Here is a 27,639-nt window from a genome sequence, read left to right on the forward strand (position 1 = left end):
CGAAAGATGATGATGCCAACACGAACAAAACACTTCACTTACCCTTGCTAAGTATGGCGCGATCGCAACAGCGAGGAGAGGTTATGAAGACGTGAGAGCATACGCTAGACTCTTATAAGGAGATTCTAGAGAAGTTTGATATGAGTAAGTCTAATGCTGAGTGGTGGGTTGAGATGCGCGATCGGGTTTAATCGCGGTGGTCGATATTAGCTCTGAGATTAGATGTATGAGATGGAGTGGAAGGAGAAGTGAGGCTCAGCTGTGGAGGTTGATTTTGGCGTGCGGGCTCCCCTGTGGTTTCAGGCGCTACTGGCCACTGAGTGACCTGCGGCCGACCTCCATGGATAAGGCAACTAACTTTCGAAGTTAGGTACCTTACCTTACCAACTTGGTGGGGACTACTGCTTGGCCGCAAACAGTTCATAATTAGGTTCCTTCTTTGATTCATACATTGCGTAGAAAGGGCATTGTTCCTTACATATGTACGTTGGTTTGGACTGCGACTGCTAAGCATTCCAGATTTCACAAATAGTATCTATTAACGGCAGTATTCACGATCGACCGGGAAAGGTACCAAGTTAATGCACTGGCGAGACCGTAGCATTCAGCATTAGGCGATTCAGGAGACACTACGGCCAAGTACTCAATGAGAGAATCCATTTCTAATATACCTAGGAGAAGCCTTGGGCTTAATTTCGACGCTATCTGACGATCCACGTGCAGTAAGTAACAAATACTGCGACCATCCGTAAACTTCGTGGTTAACGAAAGGAGCGAGAATATGTCCATCGACAGCACTCAGGCCTAAACGAACGAAACCATATACCTACCCTCCATCCATGTCTGTCGCTGGACATCTTCTAGATAAGATCCGTCATCCCCACGAGGCGAATAGTGAGATGAAGACCGAAGCATCCGAGCCCCCCCTGGCAATGTCCCATCCAGACTGGCATCACTTCCAAACTTGACGCGTTCAGCGTCGCGCTCATCATCCCAGTCAATCACACCTCCCAGGCCATCCACAGGCAAAGTAGGCATGTTCAAGGACCAATGTCGCTCGTCCAGGACACATTGTGTTGACACCGAGATAGATTCTTGGTCGAAAGTGAGATTTGGTTGAAGAGACCGAGCTTCCGCAATGAGGCGTTTTCTAGGGTAGCTATAGATGTTCTCAAACAGATGCATGAGATCTTTAGGGCCAAGTTTGCAGTAAGTCTTTACAATACGGCCCCAACGACTCTGATCCCGCCAGCCTCTTACCAAGGAGTCAGGTCGGTCGACAACATCATAAAGATACGAATCGCAACCCTCCTGATGGCATATCAGTAATGAGCCCCGAAAGTCGGAGTACAAACTTACATATTCGTCTTGACTAGGGTCAAGCCGCGGGCAGAGATAGTGGAGGACGACATCCTTCATGGTTTCAACCAGGTCCATCAGCTCTATCAGCTCGCCTGTGGAGTATAATCGAAGTTGACTCAGTCTAACGTCATCCACACCTGGCTCTGGAAGCCCAACACGAGGTCGGGGGATATCTCCGTGAAAGTAGAAACCATAGAGCCACCATCGATACATGGCTCTGCGGAACCTCTCAGCCTCATGCTCGCGAAGCAGACGACAATTTTCAGGCTCGTGAAACCATCTCATCTGAGGGAACCTGGCTTGCCATCTCAGTACAAGGGAACAGCAACTGAGAATTGGCTTCAGATCGTTCTCAGTCAGAACAACAGTTTTCAATGATTGAGCACGGGGTATGATGGGTTTGCCTGGCTTGTCCAGCGTGATGAACCCTTCAACAGCGTCCACTGATACGGCAGGCTGATGCTCTGAAAGCGGAGCTAACACCACCCCAGTGTCTCCGAGGAATCGCCTAAACACGACTCTACGTGGAGCATACAGTCCACCGCGGGAATCGAGATCCTCAGCTGAAGCCGTATAAACCTGAAGGAGCTCATCAAACGGACTGAACTCCTTGACGAGGACAGGAAGTAATATCGAGGCCTTTCTCTTGTCAAAGAGTTCGTGTAGCGTCCTGTGAGTGGCGCAAAGGTTGAAAACACCATCCAGGTCTAGTTGTTGATAGATGTCCAGAAGGATCTCAGTTGGAAGCTCAGTAAGGCAATGGTTTTTGGGCGTTTTCGGTGCCATTTTTACAGACGTCAACTTGATCGGACGTCTTATACAAAGGGTTTGGGGATAGATGGCAGGTATATTCGGCCGAATTGTGAAGATTGGGTTTTGAGTGGACAAAATATCTGCATGTAAAGACGACAACAACGGTCCTCGTCCGTATACCACGTACGCGATTATACAATTTCACTACAGAATCAGAGTCGCCGATTTGACGGGTGCTATGAGGAAGTTAGGCATAAAATTATGCCTGGAAAGGAGAAGAGAACGGACCTGATAGACTTTGCATTTTGTTTACTTGCAATGGTATTTTGGTAGATGTTGTAGAGGAGGCAAGATTCAAGAAAATCAAGTGGCTGTATCCTCGAATTGTAGTCGCCTTCGCCGTGAGAGAGTTGATATGAGAAAAGTGTTGTAATAAGAGCAGCCTGGCCCTCGTCGCTTCAAGGATCTCACTATTGAGTCACCTAAAGCATCAATGGTACGGGGCTTATTGTTCAGCCACCGCAGCACTGGGGCTTGAGACGGAAGTAGAGATGCACACAGGCATCGGCTTTTGGGTAACTGTGATTCTCATGGCTATATTCAAGTGCAATGCTTATCTGCAACATGCACGGATTGAATATACAGTGAGGATGAGGATGAAGAAGGAAAGGGGGACGACTGATATTAGTAGGTCATGACAAGGTCGCGACTTTGGGTTGCGCATAGATAACAATCTGCCGAGATTCATCCGGGCGGGCTAAGTGATGATGCGAGCCTTCAAGCAGGCCTGACCTGACAACCCTGAACTGAAACTCAGTGTTTTTTATTGCCTTTGATTAGGTACTCTATAACTAGGCGAGTGACCGGGAGGTACAACTTAGGGAGGACGAAATAAGGCAAACGGTGTCGTTAACGGTAGCTAAAGTATAATATTCTCTCTTTTGGCAAATAAAAACGCAGTATGACCTAAAACTCCAACACCCCGTCCCGGTGTTCAGATCCAATGGATCAAGCCAGTAAGTACTTGGTTATATCGGCAGGTAACGTATCAAAGGTTTTAGGCGAACAACATCTTGGTATCAAGCTCATTCTTGGCCGGTCGCTGGCCGCCAACAGATCGCAGTCCGAGGTCGCCCTTCCTGACCCGTCTCTCCACCTCTTTCTCTACGCGAGCGTTGTGTCGCGAAGCCTTTGTCCTTCGAATATCGGCTCGGACCTGATTTGGTGACACAAACTCCTTGTTTTCATAGATAATAGGTCCCCCAAAAGAGCCCTCTTGGATCACGATCGGCGTCAAAACGAATCGGGGGCCGATCTCGACCAGGTTGATATCGGTATCTGGCTTGCCAGATCGAGACTTGGTTGTCTCTTCCTCTTCCTCACCCTCCTTGGCTGTCGCCTCGACCTCGTTGATTTGATAGTTGCGAACCCAGATCTTGCCATCGACAAAGCTAAATCCCATAACGTGGTCGATAAAAGGCTTGGATTTTCTTGCGCCTTGGGGAACGCCGAAAGTGTGGAGGAAGAGCTCCTTGATCACTCGGAGGTGAGGCTGTTTGTCGAAAGCGCCGTCGAAGGAGAGAACGGGCCGCGAGCCCTTGAGACAGTTACCGGTGAAATGAAGTTCCTCCATGGTGTGCACTGTTAGGTATTAGCCTGGGTAAAAGCATCGGCTGGTGTCAACTCTTACAGTTCTGGAGGTGGAACTTGATGGTAGGTCCGTTAGGGACTTTGCTGAGCCAAACATATAGATCCTTACCCTTCCTTGCTTCGAAGAAGAGCACGTTGTTGCAGTTGTAGAGCTCAGCCAGCTCGTTCAGTTCGTACAGCTTTGTCTTGGAGTCGAATTTTGCATCTTTTCGGCTGTGGGGGAGCATCGCCGCAATGTCGTTTAGAAGATGGCGATGTCTTGAGAAGGATAGCGATGTTAGTGGAATGCGCCCTGCATCAAAGTCGTGGAGCTTCCTACCGGTAAGTGACGCCTCTAGAAGAGAGGATCAAAACCCTCTGCTTGTTCTTCTTGACGCCATTGCTAGGCGCCTCGGCCTTTGCAGTGCTGGACTTGGAGATAGACTTGTAGACAGCAGCCATTTTGAATGAACCCCAAAGTCGTGATTGAGATCGGTTATCGAAAAAGCTGTGTTAACTTGGAGATGATTTTACTGGACCAGGCTTTGCGACGCGGCGGACAATTTTCCAAAAAAATTTAGTCGGCTGAGTCTCGATAAGAATTGAAAGGTCGCGATAAGAGAGTGGGGGTCCTGGAGGTATCAAGGTGGGGCCGCGACACCGCTCTAGTTAACAGTCGAGACAAGCCGGGCCAGGGGGCTAGGGGGGGTCCTCTAAAGTTCAGGGGACATGCAGTAGCACATGTTTTCTGAAGCAGACAGACAGAACCACTCAGAAAGCTATGTTTGATCTAAACCTTAGGAATGCATTGCGTGAGACGAGGATAGTAGAGCAACAAGACCACCATGCCTAATAGTAGATGGATAAGGTAGCCCACCCATTACTTCACCAAAATCAGGTAAATATCTATTGGCACCTAACTAGGGGTTGCATTCAGTGTGATGAGTTTGATGAACTGCCCCGCTACCTGAAGACCCTGAGAACGAGCTGTGCACTAGCTACTAGCAAATGAATTCGATGCGAAATCACCCACAGGACCAGTACCTGTTCACGTCCAGTCGGATCTGATCAGCATGACGTGGAGGCGTACACGGATTGTGGCGTTTAGCTCGAATGCGGTACAAGCGAGGTGATACAGAATGGAAGGCTTGGGGGGGCAGAGACACAGCTCATTAGAGGGCGAACATTAGAAAGAATTCATTCAGCTACGTTAAGATGACCGTGTCGCAGCGATCGTTGGACGCATCAACCCCAAGACAATCATCATGACAAAAAATAAGAACAAAGGAAAGCCGAAGTAACCGCGCCTTCTGATATCAAAAAAAGACGTATCACGATTCCTCGCCTCCTCCACTCTCCTTTGGCGAGGAGCATTTTCGGGGACAAACGAGACGCCAGGTATCCCAAACCCCCAAAGCCCTATATCCGTCTGCAAACGGCTCTGCGAGGAATTTAACAGCACTTTCCGCCCTTGGTAGCATCGTCGTCGGCAGGCTTGCTCAGGGAGATATTGGTGCCTGCGCCTATGGTGGCCTGAGCGCTGTCACCGCTGTCAAGGGCCTTGCTTGAAACAATGCGATAAATTTCTGTCCATATTGTCAGTTGGAGCCACAGAGGTTGAGGAGACCGGGTGAATAACGAACCAGTCAGAATGTTCTGGAACGCAAGTTCGACGTTGCTGGCATCGAGGGCAGACGTCTCGATAAAGGACAGGTGGTTCTCGCCTGCAAAAGTGTCAATAAGAGGGACCCTCCTGTGTCAAGTTCGGTAGGATTTTCGTACTGGCAAAAGACTTGGCCTCTTCGGTGGGAACAGCCCTCAGGTGTCGCAAATCGCTCTTGTTTCCAACCAGCATAATGACAATGTTGGCGTCGGCATGGTCCCGCAGCTCCTTGAGCCATCGTGTGACATTTTCGTAGGTCTGGTGCTTGCTAATGTCGTAAACGAGGAGAGCACCGACAGCGCCTCGGTAGTAGGCGGAAGTGATGGCGCGGTATCGCTCTTGGCCAGCTGTGTCCCAAATCTGGGCCTTGATTGTCTTTGAGTCGACCTGGATAGATCTGGTGGCGAACTCGACACCGATGGTCGACTTTGAGTCTAGGTTGAACTCATTGCGGGTGAATCGACTGAGAAGGTTGGACTTTCCGACTCCAGAGTCTCCGATCAGGACGACTGCAGGTTCACAATGTCAGTAAGGGGCGGTCGCAAACGTCGGACCAAGCGTGGCCTTTAAGAGATGGTAATGACGGCACCTTTGAAGAGGAACTGCAAAGGGGGCCCACAGGTCAGCAACTGGCGGGACATGAAAGACTAAGGAGGGTAGGGAGAGGGGCAAGACGTACATCATATTCGTCGTTGGCCATGGCTACGGTGGTGTTGCTTCAGGGATATTACTGAGGGGAGCCAAGTTGGTGTATCGAAGATGAGGGTGAGGTTGAATGCGGGTGCGCTGGCGCTGCAAGAAAGACAAGTCGACGTCGTTGAGGTATGGGATGTGGAGAGGGAGAGAATGCGCGGCTCTGGCGATAGGCGGTTGTTTGTACCTCGACGTACGTCCAGTCCCCGTGCCGAGGGGTAAAGACTGGGCTGGGCTGGGCTGGACTGGCAGGGCTAAATTCTAACTGGAGCTACCCTCCACTGGCTGCCTGTGTTTTTAGGTAGGGGGGAGCCAGGACCCTACCTAAGGTAGGATTAGACGCCTCTTTGTTAGTGGAGGTAGCCACCTAGCGGTTGCACAGAGACACCCACTCTGCCACTGTGGCCAGGTAGCGAAAGTGGTGCTGTTCGCATCACTGCTAGGTTCCAGTATAAGAAATCAAGGGAATGCAACTTGTCCCCAAGAATGGCTGTTCTTGGGTGGATTGTTGGTCAGAGCTACCTTGTGTACCTTAGTGTGTAACTTGCCAACCTAATATTAATGGATGGAATAGGACAAAGAAAGCTTCAAGTCGTAGATGTAATTGTCAGCTACTGAATCCGGACACATTCTGATGTGATAGGCCAGGACTAGTAACCGTATGATGTATTTTAGAAGGATGGCTGCATCATATACATTTCTTCATAGCACATATCCGTATAGCTGGGTTTTCACGCTGCCTGGGTTAGGACTAACCGCGTCAATATCGCTCGCTACCATTGCAATCTACAGATTGATCGATGACCGCTTTCAGATACCTAGTTATGCAGTGCCTTTTCGTTTTGAACCCGATGGCCCTTGCAAACCTGGTCGCATATTATGATGTTGTAGTTTTAATGCGCATTCTTGTAACCTGGCTAGCCTGGCCCCTTTCCCTCTTTCTTGTGTTTGCAAGCACCATAGAGTTAAGCATGACATCGGAATACTTTATAACCATAATGATTGAAATGACGAGCCAAGGCATCTCTGGATATTGGGCGCTCTTCTGTATTTTGAAATCATGAAGTGATGGGTGCTAGAAATATGCCCACCACCTGGGTGCTGCTTTCCATAACAGGTAGCTCATTATGGGTGCAATGCATGAAGAACGATCTTGACAATTGTGACAATATAAAACTAGACCCTACTCCTTGACAATGAAGACGCTGAGAAATTTGATCAATATGCCGTATGGATGCTTCTAACAAGTTCCGAGTCGTCATTAGAGACGTTTAAAACGAAAGGAAAAGGTGGCTGGCCTCAATGAGGTCGGGGTCTAGGTTAGGCTACCTCAACAAGCAGGGGAGAGTGCAAATGAAAAGGACGGGAAAGACCAAGGATTTAGAGCTGACACATCCATCGACGATGATACGAGTCTCTGATGAAGCCCTTGCCCTTACAGATAATTTGATCTTCAAGTCGTAAATGATGATTTCTATCTAGATTTTGCAGCCGCACCTCACTCAGGTGCTTTATTTGTAGACACCTACCTACCTACACCTACACCTAAGGGATAAACAAAAACGCCGATGAACTAAGTCACTCACGTGATCTCGCTACCTGTCTAGCACTTTCCAAGCAGCCCAGGCCAAGCCAGTCCCACACGCCGCGCCCAGCCTGAGTGAAGCTCTAACCTAGCTTATTATTATGTGACAGAACGGGGATAAGAAGAGATCAAGACCGGCCCGCCATCTCATTTCATTTCTATAATTTCTCTCTCCCCTCACCCAAGTTAGGTTTTGTCATTCAAATTTGGGAGTTCATTCATCGCGTCAAGGTGTCAAATAAAAAAACAAACTCACGAACTCAAATCAACTCTATTTAACACGAAACTTACTGCACTCAACCGTATACCTCAGTGAGTTTGACTTCCCCAACTCATTCATTGCAAAACCACAACTGACTTCTTTTCTTTTATTGAGAGTGGGAACATCCCATCAGCGGCCCTTGTTGGTTGAACCTTGTGATACACATGGAGAGCATGCGCCAAAAGACGCCAGAATGGATGACTCCGATAGTGAATCAATAGTCTCCACCATCGTCAGTGAGCACGACTCTGACGAGGAATGGAACGTGAACGAAATCTTGGCCGAATGGCCTATCGACGGCCTCCCACGATATCTCATCGAATGGGAGAATTTTGATTTGTGCGAGGCAACCTGGGAGCCTGTAGAAAACCTGAGCAATGCCCTCCTGGAAGGTTGGGAGAAAACAAAATCGCGGGATGATTTTGATATGTTCAAGAACATTCGAGATTGGAAGAATGCTGTCAAGTCCAAATATGCTGCCAAGCTCGACCGCCACCAAGAAAGAAATCGGCGCAGAAGGCTGAGAGGCGAGGAGGAAACCTCGTTCACAGAGATGGATGATCATCTGAAATGGGCTGATCGATTTCCGGATGGTGAAGAGGCCAATGGTTCTGTCGTCTCTAGTCCGTCTGTAGCCACAGACATCGATATGGATGTTGAGGTCGGACAACTGTCACAACATTCTTTCGACAAAACACAAAGAGCTTCCGTAAGCTTAAGTGAAGAAAGTTCGCCAAAAAGTAGTCGTCAAAACAGCATGGCGTCTGTCCATCATCCTTCACGACCGCCATTGAACTCAGCTGCGACTACAACTACAGCCTCATCCACACCCTCAATCAGTCAGAAGCCACCACTGCGACGGCAACCAGGCAAAGTCCTTGCTGACAATAAGAGACCACTACAAAAGCCAGTGGCTTCAGGCAACCTCTTGTCATCAAAGTTCGGCGTTCGTGGACCGATCAAGCGGACCGATAGTCACCTACGCAAGGGGCAACCGACAAAGGCTCGCAAGACCCGGCCTGCGCAAGCCTTCACAGGAAATGTATTTTCAGGGGGCAAAGTGAGAAAGCAGCGCACGACTCTCGCCGAAGCTGCTAAAGATTCCACAAAACAGTCGAAACTTTTGAAGCCAAGGTATGTGAATCTCATACAAAAAGCAGGCCGCGACAGAGAAAGCGCTGCGCCCGCGAGACTACCGACAGACCTCATCTCTCTAAATCCAGCAGAGCGATCTGTCAACGGTCTTACTGCCTTACCGCTGCGCTCCGAAATTCCGAACGAAACAGTCAAACCCCTCCGACAAAATAAGGTCCCTCCTGAAACCATCCCCGAGGCCCCAAAGTTAAAGCCCAAGAAGTCAATTAGTTGGGGCACTGTTGAAGAGGCAATGATACCCGCCCGCGGAGAAAGAGAGGAAAGTCTCTTCTTGCGCGAGGATTCTCTCATTCGAGCAACGACCCCAATCAAAATAGAAGACGACTCTCGTGAAGCCGAGCAAAACACCGGGCCACAATCCGGGTCGACCTTCCAGACGAAGGCTTCAGACAATCAAGAATGTTGGGCTGGCAGAGCCCCTGTTATGAACGACGAATCGAGCTCTTCTAACAAGTCCATCACCACGGAGGTGCAGTTTGGCCCAGGAAGTCGGGAAACATTCTCGGTTATTTTTGAAAGAGACGAGGATCAGAATGGGCAGCCTTGGTCGAGTATCTTTGAACAGCACCCCATCCTAATCTTCACACACTCTTGTATGACGCAGGACTTCTGGTCTCAAGAGGCTTTCTTAGCTGCTGCTAAGCTGGGCACCGGCTCAGTGATAAGCAGTGGCGACCCAGATAGCTTGGCTACAGTTGCGAATTGGCTCTGTGTAAGGTCTGTTGGAGTCCTCCTGTATCAACAAGAACTGTGCATCTTCCTATATGCATTCTTTGACAAGTCTGTGTTGCTACAATATCACTTGTTTCGGCCTTCTTCTCACCTGACAACGCGCTCGCTTGCGCCGATTGTACTTCCAGAGGGTGTTGGCGGTGGCGACGTCCTGCCACAAATGATACCGACAGTTTTCAACCGGCTTTTGGGATTCCAGTACGAGCAATTACTACCAGAAAAAGCCCTCCTGGATTATAGCAACCACAACTTCTTCTTGGTATTTCCAACGAACGCTGTGGAAGAAGCTTACTTTCTGAGCGCATGGCTGCGAAGCTGCAACCCTCAGTGTAGGTTGCTTTCTAGCCTCACCACTGGACACTGGGCTAGCTTCAGGAAGCTAGGCCAAGGCGTGGTCATCGTGCATGAAGAAGCAATATGGGCTACGCGACTGTTTCCTTCAGTCTGGACTGTCCTTCACAACGTGCCAAACTTCAATTTCCGCCTCTTTTCTATATCTCTGCAACCTTCACCCTTTTATCCCTCTCTTGGCCAACCATTCCGGATTGGGGATGTCACCCTGCAAACTATCTGCGGACAGAAGAAAGCGGTATTAGTTACGCCCAGTTTTGTTATATCACAACCTCAGCAGGCCTGGGCTTTCTTCAAGTGGGCTTACAAATATTGGCAGCAACATCGCGGCGCTTTTACGCTCATCGTATGTGCCGACTTTGAGAACTGGGTTCACGAGGTAGCTGTTATGGTCAAGGAAGACTGGGAGACGCATCGAGAAAGTACCCGAGTACGCGAAGAGGACAAAGCGACAGCGGAGAAAGAGATTGATGCTCTTTTCAAGTGCTCGCAACATGTCGGAGAGGTAGCAGGACCTTCAGACGATGATCAGTCGGTTGTGGTGTTCGCCCCTGATTCGATTGATGGCAACGATGAGCAGAGTCTTGTCAATTGGTTCGGGTGGTGGTCTATTCTGAATTTAGACCAGTATCGGCATTTCACCGTGGTTGGATCAAGCTCCAATGCTGCTATCCAGAGACTCACTCACCAGATCCGGATCCCCCAATATACTCCTTCAACTTCGGGTAACCCAGACGAGGTTTGGGGAAAAGTTAACCCTGCCGCCTCCTCCCTCGTCGCGCAGAATCAGCCAGCTGCGGAGAGAGCACCTCAGAGAAGACTACAATTAATCCCCTACGATGACGGAGTATCGTTCCAGCACTTCCTAGGACAACTGGAAAGCGATATTCGGGACAGGTCTTGGGGCCCCCAGACAGTCTTCAATCGCCCCATCTCTTACTGGAATATGGATATGGCACATGAATTCCCCGAGTTCGGAACATACGATAGATGTCTTCGCTATTTTAACGCAAAAATTCATGGCCATACCTTTATCAATACTGGTGTGGCCTTCTGTTACACGATTGAGGGACCCTGGAAGTACGGCGACAATCGAGAGACAACTAATAAGAATCGACGGCCGTGGATTGCTGTATACAGACCTGTTGAGTTATTCAGGAAGCCTTGGCGTGAAATGGAGTTGATAATATGGGATCCTGTCATGAAAATGCCGGACAATGATGCACACGTTTATGATGGGCAACTTATTGAAGCACAACGCGAAATGATACGGCTTGCAGAAGAGTCTTACAACAAATTGCCGCTAGTGAAAGTATGGATTAAGGGATCAAATGTGATTCCACAGGGGCTGACCGACCCTGTCGATATCACTATCCACCAGCTTCAGCATCTTATGAAGAATCTGAAGGTATCTATTCCAGCCGGACATCCAGCAATGAGGTCTCAGGGATGGAGGGAAGTCAGGTCAGGAAATCCGCCCGTCAGATCACGGTCATCCTCTCCACAGGCAATGAACGTTGATGGACCTACGGGGACAGATGATGCGGCAGATGAGGACCTGAAGATTGTCTTCCATGCTCCTCGTGGGAAGAATATGGATCGGCCGACCAAATGCAAAAACCGTCTCTTTATGCATTGCGAAAATAAAAGGAGTGAGGGGTACCGTGGAAGAACGATGGATTTTGTCTTCAGACCAACTCTGGACTGGTACGATGAGCAGGTACAAGAAGGCCGTGGTTTCGAGCATATTAGGGTTATGCCGTGGCCAGCGTTTTTTTCGAAACACCTCATCGAAGTCCCTGAGCGACCCGATGTGGGCTCAGAGAAGAGAGGTCAGGAGGCAAGAAAATAGGGGATACCGCATGGAGGAGTTTATTCCTACGTGATACCATGACGGATGGATGTGTAGGGGGTATATTGGCATGATTATGTATGACGATAACGTACTGTAAAGACTAAGTGTACAATATGAAAGCTTTTCCGAGAGCGACATAGATTATGAATTGCCATGTTTATAGCCTGGATTCAGAAATACATCATCTTGCCGAGGCGGGGAAGTTTCTCGTGCTCAGCAAGACTCCCTTCACACGCCGGATGTTATCCCGCACCTTGCGGATTTCGTCATCCGGCTCGGGCTTGCGTGATCGGCCGTACAGGTCATAGCCAGTACTGTGGTCTGGATACGCAGTATATGTCATTGTGTCGAGGTCATCCCTTAGCATATCAACAGCAGTTTTTATCTTATCCATGCCTTCGCTCTGGGAACGGTACTCATCCTTCAGGCCAGAAAGAGTCTTGTTCAAACTACCCAGTTGATTGGTGTTATGTTTGGCAGCTGACTCGTTATTCTTGGAGTCTGTCATAGCTGTCACAGAGCTTATGGGGAATGTGGTTTGAGTGCCCATGTCCCTATGGAACATCTCCGTAGGGTCTTCGGCATCGCTCTCCTCCTCGACTGTGGCGATGGGTTTCTTGGGGGGAACCTCGGAAACGGTCTTTTCAAGCTTTGCGACGAGGGCATCGAGTTTTCGCGAGGTCAGATCGTGGAAATCTGTACGGGCTTCGGCCTGACTGTCAACCATAGGTCGAATAACGTAGCGACTTGTGCCATAGATGAGGGTGGAAAGGCCAGTGACTGCGTAAAGGGCGTTGAAAAGACGTTCCTTTGTAACGAGAGGGGGAGGACGGGGTGCCTTTGCAAGGAATTCAGGGTATGTGACGACTGGGGGTCGGTCGACGGGCGGATGGGAAGCTGGTGTTGGAGGGAGAGTTTCGGTGGGTGTCGGAGCGTAGGAACTGGTTGTTCCTGGGATTGGCGCCTTGAGATTGTCAGCATAGTACATAGGCGCAAGATAAGACGTAGCAGAAACCTCTGTCTCTGTTGTGGACTCGTCTTGACCAAGAAGCGCGTGTATTTCGGCTTCGTCAATGCCCTTGGACTTCAAGAACTCGACCTTCTTCTCATGAGGCGCGTGTCGCACAGCGTCATTTTCGAGAAAGCGTCTCGCAACCTCGAGTCTTTCTTGACCGTCTGTGACAATTTCCGGCTGTGATGTCCCTTCTGCTGTTAGTTCTGCTGCTGGCGCATCAACCTCTGATGTTGAGCTGTTTGCGGACGGTGTCGGGGCCGGTTCGGTGTTTTGGCTATCGATCTCATCGGATTGCACCTTCTGCCAGGCTGGGATGGCGGGATTGGAATCTGAGTCGCTCATGTTTGATAGTGTCACGCGACTGGCTACGAGACTGGAAGATCAAACAGAGACGTTGAATTAATAAGGTAGTCGATGGAAAGGAAATGTTTGTGGTTTCCGAGGCGTTGGCAAGGTTCGGCGAGGTAGGCACATGCCTCGGTACTCCTGCCGATACTGATACCGGTAACGGTGGAGTATAGATAGGTACCTGACTTGGGTACCTTTAGCTGGCTGGTAGGTAGTACCTACCTACCTAGGTACTAACCTTATTAGACTGCTTCACCTCACCCTAATGGAATGAGTCTGGGGTTTCTTGTGGGGAGGAAACAGTACCTTAGGTATCTGATTGTGTACTTAGGTACCTTATGTGAGTATGATATCGGAGTATTGCCATCAAGCCATGTTATTCAATAAGAAATATACTTTGCTTAAATGTCCCTCGAAAAACCTTCCTTCCAATCAAGAGAACCAGAAAAAAAAAAAACCCGTGTTAATAAGTATTGATGCCATTGAGCAAGCCGGACTGGCAGTGAGGTACGTAACGGTAACCACCCCGTTTAATACTGGGGCCGTTACTGGAAATAAAACGGGATCGTGCTAAACGGTAACACGACCAGAACGCGCATTCACCTGAGAGCATCAATTCCAGACAATATCCCAAGTCAAAGATCGCCTGTGCCATGAAAGACCTCTGGAACGCCCAGGCTTCTGAGTAATTACAAACCCAATCCTCACTACCCTTTCACGTTCTTCTCAGGACGCCGGGATCGCGCCATCAGGTTTCTGCGCCAAAAAAGATTCTGCGCCATCATCTCCTATCAGCCAATCTCATCGCGGCAGGCAATTCTACAGCCAGAAGCAGGACACACAAACAACGTGTAACGGCGCTCGTCTCACGAGCCTCGTATTGCGTCACCTGTCGGTCCCAACAAGTTAAACAACTGGCGTGCTTGTGCCCTGGGAGTAGCCATTGCGCTCGAGTCTCCAGCTCTTGGCCCAGTCAGACCCTGTTTGGGGTGAAGTGATAGGAAGCGGCTAAAACCCAACTACCAACTGCTGGCCGTCTAAAGAGCAGGCAAGTGAAAGTCAATAGGCGACAAGCTGGTGTGGTGTGACCTTGCAAGACCAAGGCACTCAAAATCTGTAACAGGTGAGTTGTGGATTTTCCTTTCCTCTTGGTTGCCTCTCCCTTTGTTTGGTCGCAGCAAAACAACACCCACCAATTCCGTCCGTCTCTGTAATCCTTTCCGTGGCTGTCACCCAATTCTCTCAATGCCACCGACGAGGGTAAGCTTCTCCCCTTAGCTACTCTGTCTTGGCCTTTGATGTCGGCAGTTTGTCTGGGCTACCGTAGGATTAGCACTGGCCGATGATCCTCAGCCACGTGCATGATCCCGCTTATAGGAATCCCTGATTCAGCAGTATTCACAGACGAGAGAGGTCTCACGTAGTTACCTGGGTAGTCAGTCCTTGGTGGTTGGTTGGTCGATTGGTTGATTGATCGGCTTGACTGGTTGCAGGATAAATTGCATTAGTTGGCTGTTTATCTTCAGCCTCGCATCCTTCAAGCTTCAAGCTCAAGTCGTCTTTACACCAATGAAGCGTCACCGACATTACCTTACCTAGGTACCTTACACTACAAAAAGTCCAGACTCCAGCCTAGGTACCTGTCCTGTCCTATCCTATCTCGCCAACGGCAATCGCCACCAACATCCGAGCCGTACTTGCCCTTTCGCCCTGCCTTGGCCCTGTCTGTTCTTTCCAGCCAATCCCTTATTCGGTGGCTCCTGCTCCTGCTCCTGCTGTCTCACTCCCGTCGTGCTTGTCCCAACGAATTGAGCTTATTTCAGCCTTGTCAACACCAAAAACCTGCAAACTTGTCTTCCAATCACTTTCCCTTTTTTTCTGTCATCCAACTCATTTAACTTGACATATTTAAGTTTTCGCGATCTTCCCTGGGACCCCAGGACTCCTTGAACTCTATCCTGATACAAATACAACCCACCCTTCACTTCGCATACCACTAATTATTTCCCACTTTCCTTATCTTGTTTCTACCATCCCCCCCAGGCCCCGCCAGTGCGGGCATCTATCATCATGAGCTCGCGTCCACGTCGCTCAGCGGCCACCAAGGCCAATGAAGTCATTTCTGTTCATGCCAGATGGGCTGACTCTCCAGAAAGAAGCGAAAGGAGCATGTCGTCACGACGCTCTGGTCGCGCCTCAGGCGTGTCCGTCTCCCGGGATGATACCTCATCACCAGGTGGCGATCGTCATTTGAGTTTGACTGTCAAACTTCCTTCCAACAAACTACGACAGGCTACACGCGGGGAGCGTGGCTTTGAAGGCGGAGAAATTGTATCCGGAAAGCGGAATCGAGGAGCTAAGAAAAGTTATGTGGTTGACTCAAGCCCCGATGAAGATGAAGAAGAGGAAGAGGAGGCAGAGATTGAGGTGGAGGAAGATGATGACGATGAGATGGATGTTGACGCTGAGGGTGAGGAGGATGCCGAGGGAGACATCGATATGGATCTAGCTCCTCCAACCATCACTGTTTCCAAACCAGTCCGGTCCAAGCCAGCACCTCGAGCATCGGCTGCCAAGGTCATTCAGGATGACGACGACGACGACGACGAGCTTAGTGACCCCGTTGATAGCGACGCTGGAGACGAGACTATGGGTTTTGGTGATGAGACCATGGCTGACGATGGTGACGAGGACGCTGAAGGCGAGGAGATTGAGGTTGCAGGCCAAGAAGGAGACGAGGATGACGAAGACGAAGAAGATGAGGAGGAAGAAGAAGATGAAGAAGGCGATGGAGGCGACAATGACGACGAAGATGACGAAGATGACGATGGCGATGGCAACCCAGACGAGTCTATCGATCTCACCAAAATGACAAAGCGGCAACGAGCTCGATTTGAAGATGACAACGCGCATCAGTACATGAGGTTGTCAGATGGTGAGTCTAGTATTTGTGCTTACACTTGTAATACTAATCCATGTTGGTAGAGGTACAAGCGAAGAAGGTTTTTACAGCTGAGGAATTGTCCATGCGTCGACAGGAGATGGCCCGGCGACGCCGCAACTTGAGTGAAAAGCGAAATGAGGAAGTGAAGGTAACCTCAAAATTGAATTAAGCAGAAAGTGTGACTGTGTGCTGACCCTAGATTACAGATGGAAACGATTAACAAACTCCTCAAAAAGCAAGCACCCAAGATCAACCGCAAGGCTGCAGCTGCTGGCGTAGGCGGTCTAGAAGACTCAAACAAGCCTGATCCCGTCTTCGTTCGGTGGGTCAGTAACAAAACTGGAGTTCGAGTGGCAGTGACAGAAGAGATGCTTGACAGCCCGGCCGGTCAGGTTTTCAAGCCTTCATCTAAACTGGCACCGGGTAAGATGGTCCAGGAAGTTGCTTAAGGAGGCGTTATCGTGTGCTTATTAAATGCCAACTCCTTCCTGGTAGTTCGATGCCCTTTGAGCACCTGTGCAGCAAGTCATAATTCAGTTGGCCTATCTGGAATATCGAAACGTGATTTTCAAGAAGAATTCAAAGGGGATTGTTGCGTGGTCTTTTATCTGTCTTGGCCGTACTGATACACATAGATAATATTACTTGGCTTTAGACCGTTCATCCAACCCCACTAGCATTCCTGCAACCACTATATAGTTTGATCCAACACGCAAGGGATATGCAAGCTCTTATCGATGTGCGCCGATGACGGTCGTGGGCAGACAGGGGGGAAGGGGGCTGACTTGTTCGTAGGTTGCTAGTGAATGCCGTCTCTAAACCTGCCAGCCGCTGACACTGTACCGCCAAACCACAGCGCAGAGTCTCGTAAACTCGTGGTGATTTGTATAAACGATTATCTGAAGTTGCCTCGTCGGTTACAGGAGATATCCTGGGCTTAGGAGCTCATTATGCGGAACCTTGTACTGCCTTTGCCGCGTTTGCAGTGTCGCCGTCCGATACAATGATATGCAGACAAGACTATAGCCTACAGGTAGCAACGATTTGGCATGCGAAGCCCTCAGCAACTCGGGCACACATCGCAGAAGCTAGGGCCATCTCGAACAGCTCTATTGATCATAGGAACAATAGCTCAAAGCGTTGCCCTTAGCCGACAATATCAAAGGGCGGGCCAATAGCTGAGGGCAGTGTAAGTGCCGGCACAATGAGGAGCAACTCAACACCATTGAGCCGAGATACCTGCAAAGTGTCTTATCTGTTGACAAGATCAGAATGAATGATCTCTGATTACGAGATAAAAGGAGTAGATTTGGTCATAGTATTTTGACATGGAGTGACGCCTCGTAGTATAAAACCTCGTATGCGCGAAACTCAGCAACACCGAGACAGTCAATCTCACGATACTCCTTTAAGAGCAGAAGTACGATGTCTCAGAATCAGGAAGGGTACGGCCACCGACAAGTAACTATCTCAGAGGCTAAGAGAGAACCAAGAAACGTCTGCAAGTGCGGACAGCTGTCAGGCTGGCTAAACGCCATTATGCTAGACCTTGACAGCCCTCGACGGTCGTTTGCACTGCCAACTCCTCCACGCTTATTCAAACATGCAAGCACTTTAGTAGCGCCGAGGTTCGGACTCGAATATATTGAAAAGTTTTTCACCTCTGACTTGCTCTCCTCTTCTCTTTTCTCTCCTCACCCATCATCAGATTTCGTGCACACAGCTTCAGCTTCGTGGCATCTTCCAATAATCTGATATCAGCTTCATTTCTACGCTCTTCACTCTTCGCTTTCATCTATCGAATCTTGTTTCTTCTCGTCAGAATACACAGACTTGAGAGGCTTTGAGCGTCGTGGAGATTCAACCAGCTAGCTCTCTTCGCGGCAACTCCATCTTCTCTATTCTTCCCATACCACTTGGTTCATTGAGATATCCTCCTCGTCATACATAATCCTCGAGTCTTATCTGCTTAGCAGTCTTGATTCTTTCATCTCAGCTTCAGCTCTCAGCTACTTCACAATTACCGACTCTGCTCCAAGATCGCTCAAAGCATCTTACAACCAGCAGCATTCTCGAGATATACTTCGCCATCTTGAAGTCGCGATTTTTATAATGTTCTCTTGTCAATCCAACATGGCCAATATGGCCCAGGGAAACATCCAGCAAGGAGCTGCTCAACAGGTAAGTCGTCATCTCTCCGCATATGATACACACATGCTGGAAATGAGATGAAAAGGAACTGACACTCTTCACAGCAGCAGAGCCAGTTTTTCATGGAACAGAACGGAAATGCATTCCAGTTCAACAACCTTCAGCAGCAGCAGCAGCTCGCTCAGTTCATGGTAAACCTGCGCTCCTTCAATTTCCCCTTGATTTTCAATTCTAACATTGCCTTTGTAGCAGAATCAGAATGGCTTCGGCCAGATGCAGCAGAACCAGATGATTGGGGGTTTCACTTCTCCTTCTGATGATACAAACAACAGCGCCAACTCTGGCAGTCCCATGGTGGTTGGGACTCATCATTTTAACCCTCACTGGGTCCAGAACTCCTCTTCTATTCCCAGCATGGCCTCGGGCAACCCCAGCTTTGAGAGCTTCACTCAGTCTCAGACCCCCGTCATGTTCAACAGTCAGAACCAGTTCCTTGGCAACATGCAGAACTCGTTCATGGGCAATTCTCTGATGCCTTCCATGAGCGGCCTGAGCATGCAACCTCCTTTCTTTCCTACTCCTCCCATGGGAAATGCTCAGACTCCCTTTTTGAGCAACACCCAAGCTTCTACCATAGGCGATTCTCAGGGTCAGGGTTTCGTTCAGAACATGTCTGGTCTTCGGGCCACTGCACCCTCCTTCACTCCCGCTCAGAACAGCCCTGTGCCTCAGCAGAGTGCCGTCTCTACGGCGAATATGACTCCTCAGATGCACGCGCATATGCAGCAGATGGAGATGCGCATCAATCAGCAACAAGCCATCATCAACAGCATGATGATGCGACAGTCTGGGTCCTCTGCCCAGTCCAACTCCCAACACGGACCAGCTCTTCAGATGCAGCAGACCTCAACCACTCAGGTTCCTAGCCCTCGTGCTTCTACTCCTGGAACACCTGCTGCCCTAGACTCTGCTGCACAGTCCCTTTCTGTCCAGTCTCCTATCGCACAGACCTCTACAAATGAGCATGTTGCGGTCCAGTCTCCTACTGTTGCGTCTTCAACTACTCAGTCCTCTGGTTCTCAGGGCGGTAACACCATTCAGACTGTTCCGGCCCCGAGTGCCAACCCAGACTCCATGACAGAGCAAGGTTCTCGTGCGAATCAGAGGGACAGCTCCTTGACTCAGATCCCAGGTGTGATGAACACTGGCCTCGCAACGAACCCTAGTACACGTCTTCTACCCCAGGATGTCAGACCTCCTGATGTTCCCCCTCTAGCTCAACATAAACTCAAAGACTTCCTTGGTGATGTTGCTCTCGAGGTCGTCATCCCAGACTTGTTCGGTGATCAGTCATCAGCTTCCCAAACTTCTCCTACCCAGGACTCTTCAGCAGAGGAGCCTTCTACCTCGGCGTCTTCAAATGGCTTTTCGCCGATCGAGGATCGGTCCAAGCAGCGTGTCTATGCTCCTGGTATCTTTGCTCCTCGGCGCTCTGATGGACCTGAGAAGATAAATCAAAAGGAAAAGAAGCTTCGCGAGGCCGAGGACAAGGGTGAGCAAGTCTTTCCCAGCAAACGCCGCGTCGTTCGCATCGACCCCGAAGACCCTCGATTGGTTCGCGATGAAAACGGCTTGCCTATCACACCCCAAGGTGATCGCTACAACAGTAAGCTTTTTATCCTCACTTTGTTCTTCGCTGTTATTGTGCGAGCCACCAATACTGACCATGTTTGATAGTCTACTACCTCCCCGGACCCAAGGAAATAGACACCGCAGAGATCAATAGATTGCTCGCAGAGATTCGGGCGGAGAAAAAGAATGCTATGGATGAAGCCGCCAGGACTGGTGAGCTGATCCAAAACTCAAAGTCTGCAAAGAGGAACAGGAAATCTAAGACTAGAGTTCTCAAACCCCCATCCGAGAACATTGTCAATAAGAAGCGACGCAAGACTACTACTACTACTACTACTACTACCACAACAACAACAACAACAGCAACAAAAACAAATTCTGCTCCCAAAGTCGCTGGCGATGCTCACCTTGCCACTACTCTCGGCGTTGAGCCCTCTCTCAACAACGGTCCTATCCCTCACAATTCCATGGACCCCTTCATTATCCAGAGCAACACTGCCCTACCTACACAATTTACTCGCGGCGATGTCTTCAATCAGCAAGCTTTGACGACCACTTTCGCTCCCCAAGCTGTCCTTGACAGTGACCTCACCCAGTCATCTACTACTGGCAACACTCAACCACTTGCTGCTGGCGGTGATTCGACTCCTCAGTTCCTACAAGAGAACAGCTTCACTTCTCAGACCACCTACGAACAACCCACGGCTAACCTCCCTGGCAACGACTACACTTCCCAAGCTTTCAATCCATCGGGATATAGCGCCATGCAGACTGCTGAGGACTTTACCAACATTAACGATCTCAGCCTTGAGATTCCTGCTGACCTCGATCCCATGATTGTTGACGTTGGAAATACCCTTGATGAGAACTTGTATTTCGATACTGAGCCTTTTGCTCGATTCTCCCCAACACAATCTGGCTCCTCCCATCCCCCATCGACTCCCGTCTCTGATTCTGGCGCTGCCATGGCCGATGACCACTGTCTTCTTCCTGTTTCCACATGGCTTGCTGCTCATTCTGGTGATGATTCTACATCCCACACTGTCGACCCTTCTATGTCTGTGCCCTATCCGGATATTGTCAAGACTTTTCAACCTGAGGTGTCCCTCGGACACAATGACACTTTGTCTGAGCCAATTGACGAAATCTCCATGCTTCCCCAAGATGATGAACAAGGCACCCAGCTGCGCAAAGTCTCCAACGAGCTCGATCGACCTCCCCCCGAGCAGACCGACATCAGAGTCCAAATTGCTGACATCCCCAACCCGCACAACCGAAACTTGGACGCTGAGTGCGCTGCCCTCATTGAGCATTTCCGAGCTGGTGGTGAGCTAAGCCGCGCTGATCGTACCATTCTTCTTTCGATTGCCGGAATAGACCCTTCTATCGACGTCGATGCCGTGAACAGGCAGACCGCGGGAGTGACCGAAGACATGTCTTCGGCTGATTTTCATGACGTCCCTCCGGATATCTTCGCCAGTCTTGAAACCATCCCTGAAAACAATCTTCAGGACCCCAACGCTACTGCTAGCAACGACAACACCATGTTGCTTGTTACTGGCTGCTCAGACTTCAACTCTTCTAGCGCTACTGGACCTGCCTCAAACTGGCCACGTGCCGCACCCAATGTGAGCCTTGCACAGATGCCGTACTCTCCCGTTGTAGCATCTCCAGAGGCTCAAGATGCCCCTTTCCAACTTCCACAGGGCCCCGAGTTCCACCCTCAAGACCCTCATAACAACCTGTTTGGTGATGTGGACAATGTCTTTAACCCCGACTAGCAGTCCCAGGGCCAAGACAACACCACTAATGCAGCTTCCGAGGGAGAATTCCTGAACCCTGCTGCATTGAGCCAGATAACAACCACTACTCTACCTCCTTTCACTTCCACAGCCACAGCCACAGCTGCAGCTGTAGCCAATACCACCAAGACTGGTCACAACAAGCGCAAGGCGGATGAGGAAGCCAGTGCCGCGCCCAAGAAGAAGGCTCGCACCAAGAAGGCCCCTATCCCACAACTCGCGTTGCCCCATTGCGAGGTTCGCTTTGACCCTGGCGCGCAGCAGTAAAGTACGAGTCATGAGAGGAGAGCGAGAAAGATGAGAATGATGTTGCTTGCGGTGGATGTACAGGATGAAGAATGAACAAATGGTCAGCTAGGGGGAGAGCCCAACGATGAAGAAGGATGTTTGGTTCATGGTTTGGGTGGCGGTTTTCATTCTTCTTTTTTGGAGATATGGGAAATAATAGAATACAAAAAAAACGAACATAAAAATAAAGAACCCCCGGCTTTGAACGAATCTTGGCATCGTGATGTATTACAATCTCGCACTGAAGCCCTTTCTAGCTTCGTAATGGTTGGCGGCGTGCTCAGTATGGTGTTTCGATGAGCACTCTCGGCCCATCGATCAACTGCGAAGCAGAACATCTATTATTTAACGCGAGGTACTATAGTTATTGCATTACTTACCTTATTCATACCTACCGACTGTGCTCTTCTGTTACCTATGGGCACCTATGACAGAATCTTGCATGTATTTCATTATTCCCATTTGCAACAGAGGTCACTCAGGTCAGCGATCAAAAGGGTTTGTGCTGCTTCTAGTGAAGGCTTTTAGACTTTTTGGATACAAACTGATGGATGTGAGAGAGATGTATTATCAAAGCTGGTAACAGACATAGACAGTGAATGGTCGTTGGTTGGTTGACAGTTAAGTTAGTTAGCAAGCGCGATATGCGACTATTTATTTATTAAATGGTAATGGTCTGGCATTGCATTTACCTGCATAACTTAAGTTATATCATTTGAACGGCGTCTACTGTACGTCACTTGATTTTGCCTCACTTGACATGGCATGGTGGAGGTACCTACCTAGACTAACCGGGGTACGAAGTTAAAGCTGAGTGAAAAACGGTGAGCGGGCCATAGGGGATGGATACTAGGTAGATACAGATCCATTTGCCGCGATATATCCGCTATTCTCGAGTTTCTTGTTTTCTCAAGCAATCCAATACCTATCTGCCTTTGCTGTTTACTCAGACTCGGTACCTAGGTAGGATGTATGTATGTATGTCTGTATGTATGTATGTATGTATGATTGTTGATATCTGATATGTAAAGGTGAGGTAGGCAGGTGACTGACTGTTTGTTTGTCATGATGTGTCCACGTGCATCAACAGTCCAGGGCATCGAGTGTCAAGTTGGGCGGCTGACTCTTGTCAACCAATGAGAAAGATCAATTGCCCGCTCCAGCTTTTCCAGCTTCAGGGCTCAGGCCTGATTGCCCCGTGGCTGGTGATTCCTTCATCCCCCGCTATTCTCCAGTTGTAGCCTGAAATTGACCTCAACTTACCCGACCTTACCTACCGACCTTACATAGTCTCCATTTACTGGGCTAAGTGGTAGGTCAAGCTCCAGCTGTTGGTACCAACCTATGTAAGCGAATATGCGGGCATCGATCGCGAAGGGGGATATATCTAGAGTCACGCGACATTTGATCCACTGCCTCTTCTTTCACATGTAAAAAAGCTAAGGTAGACAAAAACAATACGAAAATGGCCAAAGGTGATGTGATGATGGATGGATGGATGCATCGTTTACCCGTCGGAAACAAGAGCGAACCGAACCTACCTACCTATAGGTACCCTCCCGTCTATTTTAGGTATCGATAAATTTCTGTATGTTCCCGTCCGTGTTAGGACAAGGATCGTTAGATCCCACCTCTAGCCAAAGCGGTCTCTTCCAATTGCAACCCAAGCAAATCAGTTCAGTGGGGAATTGGGCTGTCGCACAGGCTCACTCACAGGCTCTGGCGCTGAATTCTGGGGGGCCAGGGAGCTCAGGGTCTATGGTGACCACGCGTGGAACCTCAGGTTTGCCATCAAAATTTGTCGCACAAACCTCACTCAGTCATTGTCACTGTCACTACAAGCACGCACGCACACTCGACCAGAAGCTGTTGCATTCTTTTCCCACATTCAGGGTGCGTTACGTCCGTGCCTCGGAAATACCATAACCTGATATTTGGCTTGCGTGAGGTATTTCTTGGCTGCTACAACGAGAGGCACTTGACTAGACCAGACCACCCGTAAACCCATCCAGAACCAGAACCAGATCCAGCCAGAACCGGTACGGATAACAGAACCTTTAGGCCCCCCAAAACCAAAGACCAACAAACAAAAACACTCTGTCAATCGTTTCAGTTCTGGACTGGGATCCCTGCCCTGCAGACCCCTTCGACACCTACAGAGAGAGACAGCGACCGAGACTTGTCCTTCTTCATCAGCCTTCCTAGGTCTTCAGGTCATCCAATGTCGCCTTCTCCGCTTAAAACGCCTGGCTCTGGCTCTGGCTCTGGTGGTGAACAAGCATCATGCGTCGGCTTCGACCGTCATCAGTCGTTTACAACTGCAGCACCTACACTATCATCGAATGTCGATATCGGCAGTGGTAAGCTGATCACTTTCTTTCTCTCTTTCTCTCTTTCTTCCTTTGTCTCTCTACCATACGTTACCGGTTCGCTTTTCTTCTGTTCTCTTCTCGGCCAAAACCGTCTGCTATTCTCGGTCAGCACACACACAAACTCAAAACCTTACCCAAGCCTTACCCCATCTTTTGACTCGTCTCGCTCGGTCGGCCGTCCATGCAAGGGTCACGGCTGCACGCACACGAGCGATCACCGCTAGATTGAAGTGCCTTGAAGTGCTCAGAGCCTGGAGATGCAGGGACTAGGACCTCCAAAGTATCCAAGCTTTTGGTGTAGCCCATCCATCAGACAACCTAGTCCTTGATTTGAATTCGGAATCTGGCTTGTTAGACATTGACTCGAGTTGTTCAGACAACTACCCAATTACTTACCTTACAAGTCTGATTATTCTTGTCTCTTCTTCACTCTCCCCTTCATCTGTCTCGCGTTAATTCCTGTCGATTCCTTTCCTGTCTTGCCTCGCATTGCTTTGAATCCACTCCACACACGCTACCACTGCGGCTCTAGTTTCTGGGGATTCGTTGCCGATCATGTCCTGGTGAGCCGAGCAACCTAAGTCTTTTGCCTCCCTGGTCCTGTTACATACAGCTCTTCAATTGGGCCTTGCCTTGCTCTTTTCCCAGGCTTGGCTTCAATCATAAACTGCAGTGCCTTGGCTCTTCAACTCCCTGTTCCCCGCGTTACATACCTCTGTATGTACATGCCACTCCTTAAGCGACAACACATCGTCATATAAGGAGACACATCCTCTTCAATCGGGCAAGGAGCCGCAGCGTGTCAGTCGCATCGAGAACGACTCGGACCATCGCTAGTACTCAAAAATGACCCATGCGAGCCCTGTCAATAGCGCTTTACCTTAACCTGATCTTCCCTTCCAACGCCACCTCCGCTCAAACAATACCACCGCCTGCTTCCATATAAACCATGCTGCCATGCCCTTTGGCTCCCCCAAGTGTACTGTACCACGTCCACACGCACACATCCGCCCATCTTTCCTTCAGAATTTTTGGCTGCGCTTTTTCTCGCCTTTGTTAAATCTTGCCTTGTCAAACTTTGCATTTTGTCTTTGCCTGTCAAGAACGATCGTCTAATAATTTAATCCAGTCGCAAAGACAAGTGATCCAGATCAAGGGCCAAAGCAACAACACCAACATAGCCGACAACAATCGCCAGCTCGAGAAATCACATCATCCTCCCCAACCAACATCCATCCTCTACTTCAGGTCGCATCCGCTCCCCCGCATTCTCGCTCGACAATTGCCGCCACCGATACAACACCCGCTACCACAACTCCAATTACTGAGTCGCCTGCATTGCCATTGGGCTCTTCAAAGCAATCACCAACAAATACTGCTCAACTTGCCTCGAGGGCCACCGAAGCCCGGGCAGGCACATCTTCAAATATGATATTCTCGGATATTTACAAGAGCCCGCGATCACCCATCGCTAAGCTCCGTCACCACTCGGTCCAGTTGCCGACACCGCTGCCAACCAATACCCCAGATTGGTACGGCGAGGAACACGCAGACCTTCTCAGCAAGGACAAGGTGAAGCAGAAGGAAGCAGTGAAGAGGTATCTCGACGCCAAAGTCAAGAACGATTGGGAGTTCCTATGGCCTTCTCGCGTTGTCGAGCCCCCACTACTTGAGGGCGATGTTGCTGTTGTCGACACTGCATCTGAAACACATGATGCAATTGAGGCTGTCACCAGTCTCGATGTCACAGAACCGACAAAGTCTGTCCAGGATGAGACGCGCGGGGATGATGGCTACCAAGTCGATGAACCTGAGTCTTCAGGTAACGAAAACGGCAGCGATGCCGAGTCCATGTACAGTACTGTCTCTGAAGATTTAGTCAACTTTCGCACACGTCTAGACTGGGCCTCAGACCTTTCTGATGATGAGGACGAGCCTGGACCTTCGCGATCACCTTTCCGCTTTGACAACCCCAACAATGTGGGCTCCAGTGTCCAAGCTGTGGTTCAGGGCAAGCGCGCCAAGCGAAGGAGAGCAGTTCGCAAGGAAATGGAATGGAACGAAGGACTCGCCTGTTTCGAAGCGCGGCGAAATGCATGGACGGGCGCACGAACTGTCCGCGTTCGGGCCAAGCCTGCAACGCCCCCTGCTGTGTCACCACTATCTCCCCGTCGATTCTTCTTCCGTCGCTCCATGTCAACATCTCCTCCTGCCTCGACAATTGCGTCTACTTTGCCACCGCAAGTCAGTGACGCGTCAGACAATTCATCACTCGCGAGAAGCGACGAGCTTCGCAATGCTCGATCCAAAGACACGACGCCATCAACACCTCCCGACAGCCGAAATTATCCCATCGAGGTCCTGCTTCCTCTTCCCCCACCTCTCCTACCTCCCAATAACCCTCTGCGTGCATCCATCACACCTTCTGTATATCTCAGTCTCTACGACAAGGTCATCATCCACAGCCTTCAGCCCTCGTGCCCGATTAATTTGTCCGATATGCTTCGAGCTTGCGTTACTGGCTGGAAGCGAGATGGCGAGTGGCCCCCACGACCGACAATGGCTCCTGCTCCTGTCGCCAAGAAGAAGAAACCTAAGAAGCCTTCAAACCCCTCAGAGAACGCGGGCAGTACTGTACGCCGCATGAGCTTTGGCCTGCTGGGCCGCGACAAGGACGATTCGACAAGCGGCAAGGGCATTCGCCGCAGCCTTGTTAGAGCCCTCGGCATTGGAGAAGGGACAGAGACCCCTAAATGAGGCTATCTCGTTACGAATTCATGATTATGATGAAAAACCAGGAGTACTATCATTACGGTTGACGCATGGCGCTTATATATGGGCTCTCGCTTTCTGACTTGGTATACCATGTAGGGAAGGAAATGTGTTGTGTATTCTGGTATAGTTATCTTTATTTTTTGTTTGCCGTCATGACCTGGTCATGCTGGTATAGGGAGTTTTTGGGCATGGATTTGTCTCCATATTGGAGTCTCTTGGGGCAGCTGGGGGGAAAGCCTGCATTTTGATACCTCTTGATCCAAGCATTGCGG

At 49.7% G+C, this 27,639-nt stretch overlaps 8 protein-coding genes across 8 annotated transcripts; 4 read left to right on the plus strand and 4 right to left on the minus strand.

The window, feature by feature from the left end:
* Positions 1–804: 804 nt before the first annotated feature.
* Positions 805–2,148, minus strand: J7337_011794 (uncharacterized protein; the record flags this gene model as incomplete). Its single annotated transcript, XM_044829330.1, has 2 exons — positions 805–1,311; positions 1,360–2,148. 2 exons carry the CDS (start codon positions 2,146–2,148, stop codon positions 805–807), a joined length of 1,296 nt encoding a protein of 431 aa, XP_044676005.1.
* A 1,024-nt stretch (positions 2,149–3,172) lies between these two features.
* Positions 3,173–4,206, minus strand: BRX1 (Ribosome biogenesis protein brx1; the record flags this gene model as incomplete). The annotated part of the gene is made up of 3 exons (XM_044829331.1): positions 3,173–3,756; positions 3,806–4,023; positions 4,085–4,206. The coding sequence occupies 3 exons, from the start codon at positions 4,204–4,206 to the stop codon at positions 3,173–3,175; spliced, it is 924 nt and encodes a 307-aa protein (XP_044676006.1).
* A 990-nt stretch (positions 4,207–5,196) lies between these two features.
* RAB11B (Ras- protein Rab-11B) lies at positions 5,197–6,107 on the minus strand (the record flags this gene model as incomplete). The annotated part of the gene is made up of 3 exons (XM_044829332.1): positions 5,197–5,468; positions 5,527–5,916; positions 6,056–6,107. The coding sequence occupies 3 exons, from the start codon at positions 6,105–6,107 to the stop codon at positions 5,197–5,199; spliced, it is 714 nt and encodes a 237-aa protein (XP_044676007.1).
* Positions 6,108–8,140: 2,033 nt separating this feature from the next.
* Positions 8,141–12,037, plus strand: J7337_011797 (uncharacterized protein; the record flags this gene model as incomplete). Its single annotated transcript, XM_044829333.1, has 1 exon — positions 8,141–12,037. The coding sequence occupies one exon, from the start codon at positions 8,141–8,143 to the stop codon at positions 12,035–12,037; it is 3,897 nt and encodes a 1,298-aa protein (XP_044676008.1).
* Positions 12,038–12,221: 184 nt separating this feature from the next.
* J7337_011798 (uncharacterized protein) lies at positions 12,222–13,397 on the minus strand (the record flags this gene model as incomplete). The annotated part of the gene is made up of 1 exon (XM_044829334.1): positions 12,222–13,397. The coding sequence occupies one exon, from the start codon at positions 13,395–13,397 to the stop codon at positions 12,222–12,224; it is 1,176 nt and encodes a 391-aa protein (XP_044676009.1).
* Positions 13,398–15,473: 2,076 nt separating this feature from the next.
* J7337_011799 (uncharacterized protein) lies at positions 15,474–16,796 on the plus strand (the record flags this gene model as incomplete). Its single annotated transcript, XM_044829335.1, has 3 exons — positions 15,474–16,338; positions 16,389–16,495; positions 16,554–16,796. The coding sequence occupies 3 exons, from the start codon at positions 15,474–15,476 to the stop codon at positions 16,794–16,796; spliced, it is 1,215 nt and encodes a 404-aa protein (XP_044676010.1).
* Positions 16,797–18,480: 1,684 nt separating this feature from the next.
* Positions 18,481–22,199, plus strand: J7337_011800 (uncharacterized protein; the record flags this gene model as incomplete). Its single annotated transcript, XM_044829336.1, is given in 5 exon segments — positions 18,481–18,528; positions 18,603–18,689; positions 18,748–20,164; positions 20,236–21,893; positions 21,912–22,199. The coding sequence occupies 5 exon segments, from the start codon at positions 18,481–18,483 to the stop codon at positions 22,197–22,199; spliced, it is 3,498 nt and encodes a 1,165-aa protein (XP_044676011.1).
* Positions 22,200–26,020: 3,821 nt separating this feature from the next.
* On the plus strand, positions 26,021–27,349 carry J7337_011801 (uncharacterized protein; the record flags this gene model as incomplete). The annotated part of the gene is made up of 1 exon (XM_044829337.1): positions 26,021–27,349. The coding sequence occupies one exon, from the start codon at positions 26,021–26,023 to the stop codon at positions 27,347–27,349; it is 1,329 nt and encodes a 442-aa protein (XP_044676012.1).
* Positions 27,350–27,639: the final 290 nt, after the last annotated feature.

The sequence above is a fragment of the Fusarium musae genome, chromosome 9 (assembly GCF_019915245.1).
Source record: "Fusarium musae strain F31 chromosome 9, whole genome shotgun sequence".
In the NCBI taxonomy this organism is placed as follows: Eukaryota; Fungi; Ascomycota; class Sordariomycetes; order Hypocreales; family Nectriaceae; genus Fusarium; species Fusarium musae.